A 12760-nucleotide genomic window follows, 5' to 3' on the forward strand; every position below is an offset into this window, starting at 1 on the left:
ACCTTGGAATGCAAATTCTTTTACCTAACCGCTATGCTGAAATTCTGTACTCCTTTTTTATTTCATATCTATATGTAATGTTACAATTTCATGGATATTCTAGAATATTTCAAAAACATAATTTCATATAATATCACAATGGACAAACATGTACACGCACCCATCTTTAAGGTTGATCTAGGGGTAACATTTTTTATTTTCTCTAATCTCTAAAAATCTGCTGACACATGACAAAAGTTGTACAAACTTCTGACAGACATGGGATTTTTTTACAAACACAAATACAACTATTTAACCTGTAGAATACAAAACATATGCCAACATGGAAAAAAATCATACTGAAACCTACCTTGCCAATCATATCTGTCTGGTGAAAACCTGTTTCTTCCTGTTTTGATACCATTATCTTCAATTCTGACGTCACCTCTACGATTCTCTCCTCCAACATCAAAACCATACCTGAAAACAGTAAAACAACCTTTTAAAAATTAAGATTTTTTTTTTTTAAATTGGTCTTTGTAAAACACTTTAAACTCATAAGACCTTTATTTCACGAATTTACACCCATTATTTTGCAAAATAATGAATTCACAACACTGTGAAAAGTGAAACTGGAAATGCCTTGTGTACTGTACACTTATATGAACTTCGTTTTTTTATTTTTATTTTTCTGTAAAAACTTTGAATTCTTAAGGGATGAAACTCATAAATGTTAGTGAAAATAAAATTCTCACAAGTACTTCAACATTATCCATAAGTTATTCCACCCAATTCAGTACCAAGTCTTGCTGGCATAAACCTAGGAGTACCTTTTTTCAATGTAACAGTAAACGCCGTTAAAAGATGCATAACAGAGTTATAGACTGGATGCAAAGTTTTAATAACTTACATATCATATCCCTGTAGATCATAGCCAATCACTGCCTCTCTATTCTTGGGATATCTATAACAACAAGCTCCAATCCTACATCGGGCCTCACACGATCCCTTAGACAGGAAGTTGTTGGCATTCCCTGTACAGCCACTATAGATGAATGATTGACATGTCTGTGTGGTACGGTCAAAATACCATCTTGTCTCCCGCTCTGAGCAACTACCTGTTATATATAAAATAAATATTACAAAAATCAACAAAAGACATAAAATTTGACTTTGTTCTATATGCTTGATAAACAAGTTAATTCAGCATAGGACATTTTTTCACCATACCGAGTAATTGTGCCAATTGCTTGTAAATATCAACTCGTTATATTTTCAAGGAGCTTATAACGTAAATAAAAAATAAATTTACAGACAGTGCAGGAAGTTACATATAAATGTAATTCACAAACAAAGTTAGTACTTGCAATGGCAGTTCACACACAATTGAGGTAACTGCAGTAAGCATAGTTCACATTCGATTTGACTGCATTTACTATATGAATATAAAGTAAAATGATATTTCAATTTTATCATATGCACAGATGTAAATACAGTCAAGATAATTATCTGTATGTAAAGGTAGTTCACATTTATTTCATACAGTTGTCACAGTGTTTAGTTCACAGCAAACTAATGGCAGTTACTGTTTGTAGATTTGTAGTTAAGAGACAAGTTAGACTTTTACCTGTACTTAAAGGCAGTTCACATAATAGCTGTCATTATTTTTAGTTCACAGACAAACTAATGGCAGTCACTGTTTGTAGTTAACAGACAACTCAGACAATTAACTTATCTTAGAGACAGTTTACATATAATAATCATTAATCTAGTTCACAGACAACAGTTACTGTCTGTAGTTAACAGACAAGTCAGCAATTACCTGTTCTTAAAGGTAGTTCACAGACTTCTAGTGCTGTATATTGGCAGTAGTGACCATCAAAGCCTGGTGGACATCTACATGTGGTCAGTTGTGGTTCTGACAGCCATACTGACTGTACACAGGTTCCACCATTCTCACATGGGTTGGGTTCACAGAAATCTGAAATGAGAAATGGGAAAACTATAGTCCACTGTCCAGTCAAAATAATGTTTGGACACAAGTCTAGAAACTCTAGTATCTGACTGGTTATATGTCCAAATTAGATTACAATAATGTGTGTCAGATCTCCGTTTATCAAACTCTTGTTCATTAACCCTTACCCAACTGAATTTCTATAATGAATTTGTCCATCTTTCAATTTGGACAGTACCATTAACTGTTAAAAGGGGTGCTTATCAAAAAGATACTAACTGAATGGCGAACAGTGCAGACCATATGATCCTGGTCTGCACTGGTCGCAAAGGCAGAATCACTTTTTTTCCACCAGCAGGCTAAGAGTTAAACTGCAAAACACAATCAACATCAACCTAATTAACATTAATTTTTCTTTTCATATATACTGTCATCCTACGAATATAAGACGCACATTTTTTACCGAGATTCTGGTCTCGAAGGACCGATGCATCCTATATATGGGGATAGAAAAAGACCAAACATTTACCCCGACTCAAAAATATAGAAAAATCAGGCTTTCAAGTGACCTTTGATGAAAAAGTAGGAGAAAAGTAGGAGCCTCTGATATAAAAAAGTAGGAGAAAAGTAGGAATCTGTTGATAAATAGTAGGAACTTATGAGAACAACCTCACCAGTTTTAGAACAAAAGCATCACTGGCGCACCTCACCGCCAAAGTGCATAGCGCCAAGAGGGGGTAGGTTTTGTAGGGGGGGCCTCTGTCCAAGTTTGGGGAGGGTTGAGTGGGTCTCTCCCTGAATGTTTTTTTATATAATGTCTTAGTTCTGAATTACTGGAGGGGTACTCCCCTCCTTTTAGGGGTGAGGATGGGGGGTCAGGGGGCTGTCCCCTTGGAAAATATTGAAATACAGGTATGAAATGGTGGGGCTTTGGTGCATTTTTTGTCTAAATTTTGAGGTATGGGTGGAGGTATCCAAGTCATTTTAAGGGGAGGGGGCTCTCCCCCTGGAAAATTTTGCAATACAGGTATAAAATGGTGGGCTCTGGGTGGATTATTTGGTCTTAATTTTTAGGTATGGGAAGAGGTATCTGAGTCATTTTAGGGGGGTCAGGGGGCTGTCCCCCTGGAAAATTTTGAAACACAGGTATGAAATGGTGGGCTTTGGGTGCATTTTTTGGTCTTGATTTTTAGGTATGGAAGAGGTATCCCAGTCATTTTAGGGGGTCAGAGGGCTGTCCCACTGGAAAATTTTGATATACAGGTATGAAATGGTGGACTCTGGTGCATTTTTGGTTTAACTTTTTAAGTACAGGAAGAGGTATACCAGTCATTTTAGAGGGGTCAGGAGGCTATCACCCTGTAAAATTTTTAAACACAGGTATGAAATGGTGGGCTCTGGGTGCATTTTTCGGTCTAAATTTTGAGGTATGGGAGGAGGTATTCCAGTTATTCTAGGAGGGTCAGAGGGCTCTCCCATTGGAAAATTTTGCAATACAGGTATAAAATGGTGAGCTCTGAGTGCCGTTCTTGGTCTTAATTTCTAGGTATAGGAGAAGGTATCCCAGTCATTTTAGGGGGGGTCAGGGTGCTCTACCCTGGAAAATTTTGAAATACAAGTACGAAATGATGAGCTCTGTTGCATTTTTTGGTCTTAATTTTGAGGTACTGGGAGGGGTATTTTCCTAATTTTTGGGGGGGGGGCCTGTGTGTTCTCACCCTGGAAATATAGGTATGAAATGGAGGCTTCTGGTGCACTTTTGTGTCTTGAGAAAATATTAACTTTGATGAGTATAGGTCACTTCTCAGTAAACTGGGGAGGGGTTGGGGCATGGGCACCCTTTTTCCAGCCCTGGATCTGGGCCTGATTCTTGTACATTTACTCACAATTACACAGCAGCACATTATATAACGTTTTTCTATTTTCATGATGCTTTGAGGTCCAATTGTACATAGCTACCTGCAACCTCTTATGCTCCAATATCAAGGTCAGTATTCAACTCACATAATGAAGAGGTCACCGGCAGCATATATCAAAGGTCTCTAGAGCCTCACCAGTACACCATCAGTCCTTACATTATGTAACAAAATTCAATATACAAATAGACTAACAACATTTGTTAACATATTTTTTCTTCTTTAGATAAAAAAGTAGGAATAGTAGGAGTTTTTTCAAAAAAAAAGTAGGAAACAAGAGCTGTCACTAATGGTGACAAATGCCCCCACAGCGTCTTGACCTTTGACCTGGTGACCCCAAAGTCAATAGGGGTTGTGTAGTCAATAAGTACTATCAGCATGTGAAGTCTGAAGGTCCTGGGTGCAGTGGTTCGCGAGTAAAGTGCCTTCATGCAAAGTTTACATTGGCCCCTGTGACCTTGACCTTTGACCTGGTGATCCCAAAGTCAGGAGGTGTCGTGTACTCAATAAGTTCTATCAGCATGTGAAGTTTGAAGGTCCTGGGTGCAGTGGTTTGCAAGTAAAGTGCCTTCATGTAAAAAGTTAACACTGGCCCCTGTGACCTTGACCTTTGACCCCAAAGTCAGTAGGGGTCATGTACTCAATAAATTCTATCAGCATGTGAAGTTAGATGGTCCTGGGTGCAGCGATTTGCGAGTAAAGTGCCTTCATGCAAAACGTTAACATTGGCCCCTGTGACCTTGACCTTTGACCTGGTCACCCCAAAGTCAGTAGGGGTCATGTACTCAATAAGTACTATCAGCATGTGAAGTTTGAAGGTCCTGGGTGTAGTGGTTCGTGAGTAAAGTGCCTTCATGCAAAAAGTTAACATTGGCCCCTGTGACCTTGACCCTTTGACCTGGTGACCCCAATGTCAGTAGGGGTTGTGTACTCAATAAGTACTATCAGCATGTGAAGTTCGAAGGTCCTTGGTGCACTGGTCTGCAAGTAAAGTGCCTTCATGCAAAAAGTTAACACTGACCCCTGTGACCTTGACCTTTGACCTGGAGACCCCAAAGTCAGTAGGGGTTGTGTACTCAATAAGTACTATCAGCATCTGAAGTTTGAAGGTCCTGGGTGCAGTGGTTCGCGAGTAAAGTGCCTTCATGCAAAAAGTTAACGTTGTGACGAACGAACTAACCAACGAACGGACGGACAGTTGAAAACTAATATGCCTCCCTTCGGGGGCATAAAAAGTAGGAACAGACCTAAAAAGTAGGAAAAAGTAGGACTACTTGAAAGCCTGGAAAATCGATCTTTGTTTACACTGCGTACCTCTATATTGAAGAGAATTCGAGGGGAGTAAATACCAATGACTCGGGCATAGCTAATAGCTGGTATCGGGACCCGACTTCTTAAATTACTTTTGTATAAAATGTTAAATTTAGAGCTCATGTAAAATCTTAAGATAAATAAATGCTGTTTTTCATTCAAATCTATTTTACAAAGCATTTCTGTAACTGATCATTAAGTTTTTAACAAGACCTGTGTAAAACTTTCCTGGCGTGTTTTCACACATTTTGCAGTAAAATACTTGAAACTCCATATCAGGTAGCCCAAAAATCAATTATCTAGTCTTCAAACATAATTTTGATAGTTGTCTATAATCCTCTTGTTCATCGAGAAATTCACGCCCGAGGCATTACTTATCTTACACCTACTGTCAAAATCTGCAACAATTAACTGTTTAATCATACCCGGAGGCAATTGTAAACATGTGCATGCGAGATTTAAGACTGATCCAATATGATCATAGTCGCTGATCCATAATGTTCAAAACAATTTGCACACCAGTCTTAAAATTACGTCATTTTACCGCCACGTGCCAAAGTGTACTTTCGTTTTCACTGATGTCAATATTCATGGAGTGATTAGAGGATGCGGCAGTTTAGTGCTTACACAGAGTTTATGCTTTTCAATTTAAATACTTGCACAACATGCAAAAACATCGGCAATGATTAAGCAAAAACAGGCGAGTTCCTAGAAACTATAGCGAATTTCGGACAAACATAAATTCGGATAAATGATAAGTGGGTATAAGCATTTTTCCAGAATTCTGCTGATATTTTTTCACTGCGTCCTATACATGAGTGCGACCTATAATCGGCCGATTACGGTATATTTAAAGATTGTCAGTTCTCGAGAAAAGCCTGCAAAAAGGAGTTTAGGACTTTGGATATTTACTGAATATTTTCCGATCATTGTACATATGACAAATTCTTTACACATAAAGAAGAAAGAAAGAAAAATATGCTTGGCACTGTTATGCATACATTCAGACTTAAGCACCCTGAACCACTTTCCCATATATTATTTGCTGGTAGAAAAATTGATGCAATTAATTGGACTTAAATTAATTTACTTGACTGATATCGAGAAATTTCTTTTTACCTCTTTCTTCAAAGCAGTCAACCTCCTTGCCATTGACGAACCATCTAGCCTTACAGACTCCGCAGAAATCTACACGACAGCTTGCCTCGGGATATGATGGACAAGAATCAGTCAAACAAGGGTTGTTTTCACAAGTAGCTATTCCAGCATCACATCTACATGGGCTTACAAAGTCATCAATGTCAAAACAGAACCTGGCTGAATTCTTCACTTGACTGTTAGATTGTCCAACTTCTACCATGTCTGTGCACACAAATCAGAACGTCTAACAAATTATTACATGTTCCATACTAATAATATTTCCTTCTTTAACAATTAAAATATGTTAACTGTTTTGCCTTCTAATGAAACATATTTCAGGCAGAAGCTGCATTTATGCAGGAGTAAATTTTCACATGAACTAATTTTACTCTTAAATGTACATTCACAACAACAATTGTTACCTAAATGGAAAGTCTGACTGATTAAGAATATCCATACAAACTTGTTAGATGCTGGTATGGTGCTTCATGCAAAACTACTGATTTTAGTACTCCTATTACTTCATTTTAAAAACTACTTTAATCACGTATCATTATAAAGCATCCTTTCCCATGAGTGGCTGCTTATACCTCTAAACCTGACAGTTATCTCAGCTACTTTTGCTCTTAAGAACGAAACCCACAATTGTGACAACATAATGACTGTCAGAGAAATTAAATCAATTTCTGAACTGCTGTAATTTAAGTATAATACAAAACCTGTGACATCCTTGATATCTGTGATCCAGTACTGCTGTAACCAGTTGAACGGTAGAGGTTCAAGACCCGGGCACGTCCTTGACAGGCTCATCAGAAATGTTTTGGACTGTACCAACAGCACATTCCAGATCCTCCTTGACTGTATAGTGGCAAATGGACCCTTGAAGAAATAGTTACACTTCTGCTCATTGTAACCCTTGCTTGTAAATCCATACTTATCATAACCATCTGTTGTGTAACCTGCACAAAATACATGACACAATGAATGATACACATTAAACATATGTATGAAGTAAGTACAAAACTTAAAGTCACACTTGTATAGTAAGATCAACATTCCTAACAACAATAAACCTACATACAGAGATCTGTTACTTTATAAAATATGAAAGGAAGCAAAGGAAGTTATTGAATATTTTCATCATGACAGACAGTTCCACTGAAAAACGTCAATTTCTATATGCACGGTTACTTTACTTGCAGCATAGGAAATCAAAGTGATACCTCTCCTGTCCAGACAATTCATGTCTAGACCATAGGCATTGTATCTCTCTGTAAGATCTGGCATATTGTCTTTGTTCCAGCCCTCTATATCGTAACCATAGCGATTATAGCCATCAGTGTCATAACCATAGCGACTGTATCCATCTACATCATAACCATTCTTGTTGTAGCCATCTCGGTTATACCCTGCAAAATATTTAGCAAAAAGAACCTTTTGATTATGTAACATATTTTTAGCTTTTATTCACATTTTTACTTCAGTTTAATAGTGACAAAAGCATGAATCTTGAAGAGTTCTTTCCCTGGTTTCTTCTATGGTGGTCAAAGTCTTGATGCTCAAACCAGGAACTAAGGAATAAGAAACTTACATCAGCTGTATTGACGCCATTCAGTGCAAGTTAAAATCACAATACAGGATGTGTTATTATGATACGATATATATATACAATATTGCTTTTAAATTATTTTGATTATGTAACTGCAGTCAGTTGGTCTATCCAGTGTTTCTAAAAATGTACCTGTGCTAGTACTCTTGTACATAAATGATAACTTCCACACATAAAATAGAGATGTTGGTACAAATAATACAAGACAAGACTTAGTGTGCTTCAAACTTTCATGGTGAACATCTGTCTCACCGAGAGCTCTTTACTCATAGTTTTGTGCTCTACTTACTAAGCTGTGCTATTTCAATGAAGAAAACATTTAATGCAGCTGTAACTTACCATTTTTCTTGAATCCATTCCTGTCAAAGCCTCTTCTGTCATATCCATTTGCATCATATCCAAGGGAATTAAATCCTCCAGTAAATGTTCCTCCACCATCAGGAGTTACATCCCCTCTTTGCCCATTCCTACCATTGTCTTGACCATCCAGTGAATGGTTACACTGAGAACCTACATATACAAAATTCCAAGTCAACAACCTTGTAAAGGTAGTTGTATTGACCCAATTAAAACCTGGCAAAAATGAAGCACAAAGATCCTGTAGGTCACAAGTGTTCATAAACCATTGTTTTTTTTTTGTGCAAATTTTCATAAATTGCACGCTTGGATGGTTCCGACACCTTACATCTGTAAAATAATCTTAATCAAATTGTAAAATATACACAGCTACAAACTGGAATAAAGAAAAAAGTGTTTTTTTCTGGTGTTAATGCATGTGTAACCCTGCCAAATAACTCGCACACTGAATAAAGTCCCAATGAGGCTTTAACAGTATAATGCATACTAACCATAAGTTGAATAATGAAAATAGTTTCAAACTTAAAATAACTTAGAGAGGGGCTTAAAAATGCATTTACCTTGAGTTGGCCAGAGGTATTGTACACAGAGATCAGATTCCAGGTCCAAGATAGCACTTGGCGGGATGTTAAAAGGCACCATGGGAATATTCGCAAATGTAGCCGGATATTTGAACTTGTTGTCTCCTTTATTCTGCCACCACCAGTACAGCATATCAATGTAGGCATGTATAGTGTAAAACACTGGATCATAGGATGCAGCTCTCGTTGCCATGTCACCACCAATGTACGTATGAATATACGAAACATACGACTCCAAACACATGCTCATTTCCGTATAATCATCACTCGCTAGAGCAATGGACAGTTCTATCAAAGTTGGAAGTTTCACATCGGAATTAAATCTCCTAGAGATACAGGGTCTCCATGATCCAGTGGGGCCAAATGGATGATCAGCAACACATCCGTCCACTCCGTTACCACCAAAAAAGTTCGGCTGCCATACATTAGCATCCTCAAAATTGCCTATATCTGTCGTAAAGTCATAGTAAGGTAGTGTAATACTACAGTCTATCTGCTGTAGCCGCTGCTCTAATTTACGCAGGAAGATTCTATGCCAGGGGAGAAAGTAGGGACCACCATTAGAGTGCATAGTGTGCCTCATGTAAATATCGCGGAATTCCTCCCATGGGTTGTCGGGGCCGACGAGACGTAGTTCCTGTATGGCTGCGTGAAACTGTGCCAGTTCTTGTGATGTCATATCTCTAATTTCCTTCCTTACTGCCTTCTGTGAACAACTGAAATAAAGATATTTTTACTTCCTTTAAAGTCTTGTTAATCTAAAATTAAATAGTATTTAAGTGTTCAATAATGTTTAAAAAAAATCTGGACAAAACCAATCTTCCTACCAACAAAATGTGGTTGTCATGCTAAAAAGTACTGATGCTATTATCATGTGTACAGAGACTGCCCGTTATGTACTATATTAAGAATCATGTGTACTGGAATATTTTCATGTATTATCGTAAGTATCCAGTAAAGTTAGGTAACGTAACTTCAGAAGTTACATCAAGAAATAGAAAATGTAGAAATTTTCATATGTGATTGAAAAAAAAAACTGTTTAGTTTACATCATTTCTATCACATGGACAGCCTGTAATTATAAAATTATAAGTCAACAGAAATTATGTAACACCTATGACCTTAAAGTTCTTGAATAGTACTGTTGACAAAGAACAAGATAATTTTCTATTGCTAACAATGAGGTGGAAAAACTTAAAATTGAACATTTCATTTCTTTTTCTATTTTTTTATTTCAAGGACTTAGATTTGAAATATATGGTATTATATGTGCGCCAGTATGAAACCAAAAAATCTAAGTCACAATAACAAACCCTACTAAATAAAATTACCCTGAATTTTTTTTATTTGAAATGACAGCAGTAGAACCATGATACCTACCTGCACACAAACTGGCCAGAACTCTCACAGGTACATTCCTGACAGCCTAACACAGCTTTCTCTCCAACCTCATACTTCCTGTTGTCTATCATACACACTGCCTCTGTACGACCACAGCCTGCCTCGTCACATGTCACACCAGGGTAGAATGATATTACTTCAAACTCTCGGTCACCTACCACCTGTCTGTGTGTAGACTGGCATTCTGACAGGGTTATCTCCTGTTGTATAAACAAAAATATATAGAGGATATTTGTTTGTTTCAATGTAAGATTGAAATATTTTTCACGAGTGCACCATATGCAATATTTTCATAAGTGGCATAAAATGCCTTGGGAGATATGCTTCAAGTGAACAGGGGGAAGAACAAACTGAAACATGGACAAAGGGTAGGACAGACTGAAACATGGACAGAGGGAAGGACAGACTGAAACACCGGTTTTCAGTATGGCCTCCATATACTTAATACCTTGGCGTATAACAATATCACCGCTAACCCTTACCCTGCTAAATTTCTATAATGAACTTGTCCATCTTCCAATTTGGACAGTACCATTAACTGTTAAAAGGGGTGCTTACCAAAAAGATACTGGCTAAATAGCGGCCAGTGCAGATCATGATCAGACTGCACATATGTACAGGCAGATTATGATCTATACTGGTCGCAAAGGCAGAATCAATCTTTTCCAGCATGGTAAGGGTTAAACATATAAACCTTCTCAAATATATTTTACCTTGCAGCCGAATGTTTCCATTTGTGAACTGATGATGATGTCTTCAATCTTGCGAGAGAACTGCCGGTAACAGCACGCCCCTGTTACTGCCACAGCCTGACATTCCTCCACAGACTCATAGTTGTTAATGTTACCTCCACAACCTAACATAAATACAACTGTATGAGTTATGGTTTTGCTAACTGCAGGTACAGAGTTAAACATTGCTTTTCAAAAGTAACTTGCATCCTGCAATATCAGTCTGATCCCAGACCTGTTTAAAAAACACAACCAGAGTTACTAGTCACTTCTCAATATGGTACAACCTACAAAATCTGGGAAACATTACTATGTATCCTGTCTAGGTAAAATGAAGTGACTCCTTCTACAATTGTATATCCTATATAAATGTGCATACCCTCCCCCACAAAACATCCTTTCCACCTACATCCTATTTTCAATTCATTACATCATACAATAATACTGTAAATCTTATAATACCACCAATCTTCTTTCTAATGAATAAATACCTACAGTACAAGGGAAGACACTAACTTATTAAACATGTATCAAAAAGAAAACACTGCCTGTGTCTTCCTTTTACTATGTATCCTGTGTATTTAAAAGGAAGTCTTCCTTTCACTATAATACTTTTTAGGAAGACATTTATTATACAATTAATTACCTGTATAGTGGAAGGGAAGACATTCCAGTCATTATATAATACCTGTATAGTTGAAGGGAAGACATTCCAGTCACAATATATTACCTGTACAGTTAAAGGGAAGACACTCCTGCCACCATATTTCCATATTTTACTTGTGTAACTAAAGGGAAGACATTCCAGTCACAATATTTTACCTGTATAGTTGAAGGGAAGGCACTCCTGTAGATCAATATCATAGTAAAACCTGGGTAGATTCTGGTCACATATTCCCGACTCACGAGGCCACACACAGGGATTCTCTTTATGATCGCAGTATTGACCATCGTAAGGAGGCTGGCACAGACACTGGAAATTATCCATTGATGTCTCATCGAAGGACACACACTGACCAGAGTTCATACATGGGTTTCTCTCACAGGGGGCTGAAAGTATGGTTAAAGTCAATCACAACTGATATCACTGGGATCTGTAAATTCTGATTATAGTTTGAAAAAAAGTCGTATTTGTCCTCATCAACCATTCTTTAACAATGATGAACATGACATGAAAAAACAATTCTGAAATACTGATCAGCAGGAATAAATACCGGTACATGAAGATACAAATACAGACAAGCATCGTATAATTCTTCCAAAAAATTTTTCTCTTAATTTTCGTATTTGATGTTTACAAGGAGCACCTATTCTTGTGGTATTAAAGAATCAAATGCTCAACATTTTTCAATTTGTCTTGTAAATACAAAAGAACAGACATTTTACAATATATCTAAATCAGTGATTTTGTCATGGAATAAAATCATTGTTCAGATATGAAGAAATTATATCAAGCGTGCACAGTCCAGGTGATACAATAATACACATTTGAACAACAATGATTTTATTTAGGAGAGAATCACTATTTGAGATATATTATTTTGATTCTAAATGCTATCAATGGTTACTATCTATATCCTCAACAACATCCACTAAATATTTGCCCGTTTTTGTATAACTTCCCTTTTCAGCGCATCACTATATTATTTGACGCTATGATGTAATAATTGTGATGAACGAATGATGATTTTGTTGATTAAGAACGTTACACTTTCAAACTTCTTTGTTGAATAGGAAATCAAATCAGGTCATGTTGCAATAAAAGTTAAAGCACTACCCTG

At 37.1% G+C, this 12760-nt stretch overlaps 1 protein-coding gene across 1 annotated transcript in view; it reads right to left on the reverse strand.

The window, feature by feature from the left end:
• LOC123551067 (uncharacterized) overlaps positions 1–12760 on the reverse strand; it is a 123328-nt gene that overhangs the window by 88560 nt on the left and 22008 nt on the right. Inside the window, exons 7-17 of the mRNA XM_053540544.1 lie at positions 11802–12029; positions 10962–11104; positions 10228–10448; positions 8827–9563; positions 8249–8419; positions 7524–7709; positions 7020–7259; positions 6280–6522; positions 1802–1960; positions 890–1097; positions 350–459 (exon numbers count right to left, since the gene is read on the reverse strand). Of these exons, the coding sequence (XP_053396519.1) occupies positions 350–459; positions 890–1097; positions 1802–1960; positions 6280–6522; positions 7020–7259; positions 7524–7709; positions 8249–8419; positions 8827–9563; positions 10228–10448; positions 10962–11104; positions 11802–12029 (2646 nt within the window). The remainder of the gene's footprint in view (positions 1–349; positions 460–889; positions 1098–1801; positions 1961–6279; positions 6523–7019; positions 7260–7523; positions 7710–8248; positions 8420–8826; positions 9564–10227; positions 10449–10961; positions 11105–11801; positions 12030–12760) is intronic.

Source organism: Mercenaria mercenaria, chromosome 4 (assembly GCF_021730395.1).
Source record: "Mercenaria mercenaria strain notata chromosome 4, MADL_Memer_1, whole genome shotgun sequence".
Classification (NCBI taxonomy): Eukaryota; Metazoa; Mollusca; class Bivalvia; order Venerida; family Veneridae; genus Mercenaria; species Mercenaria mercenaria.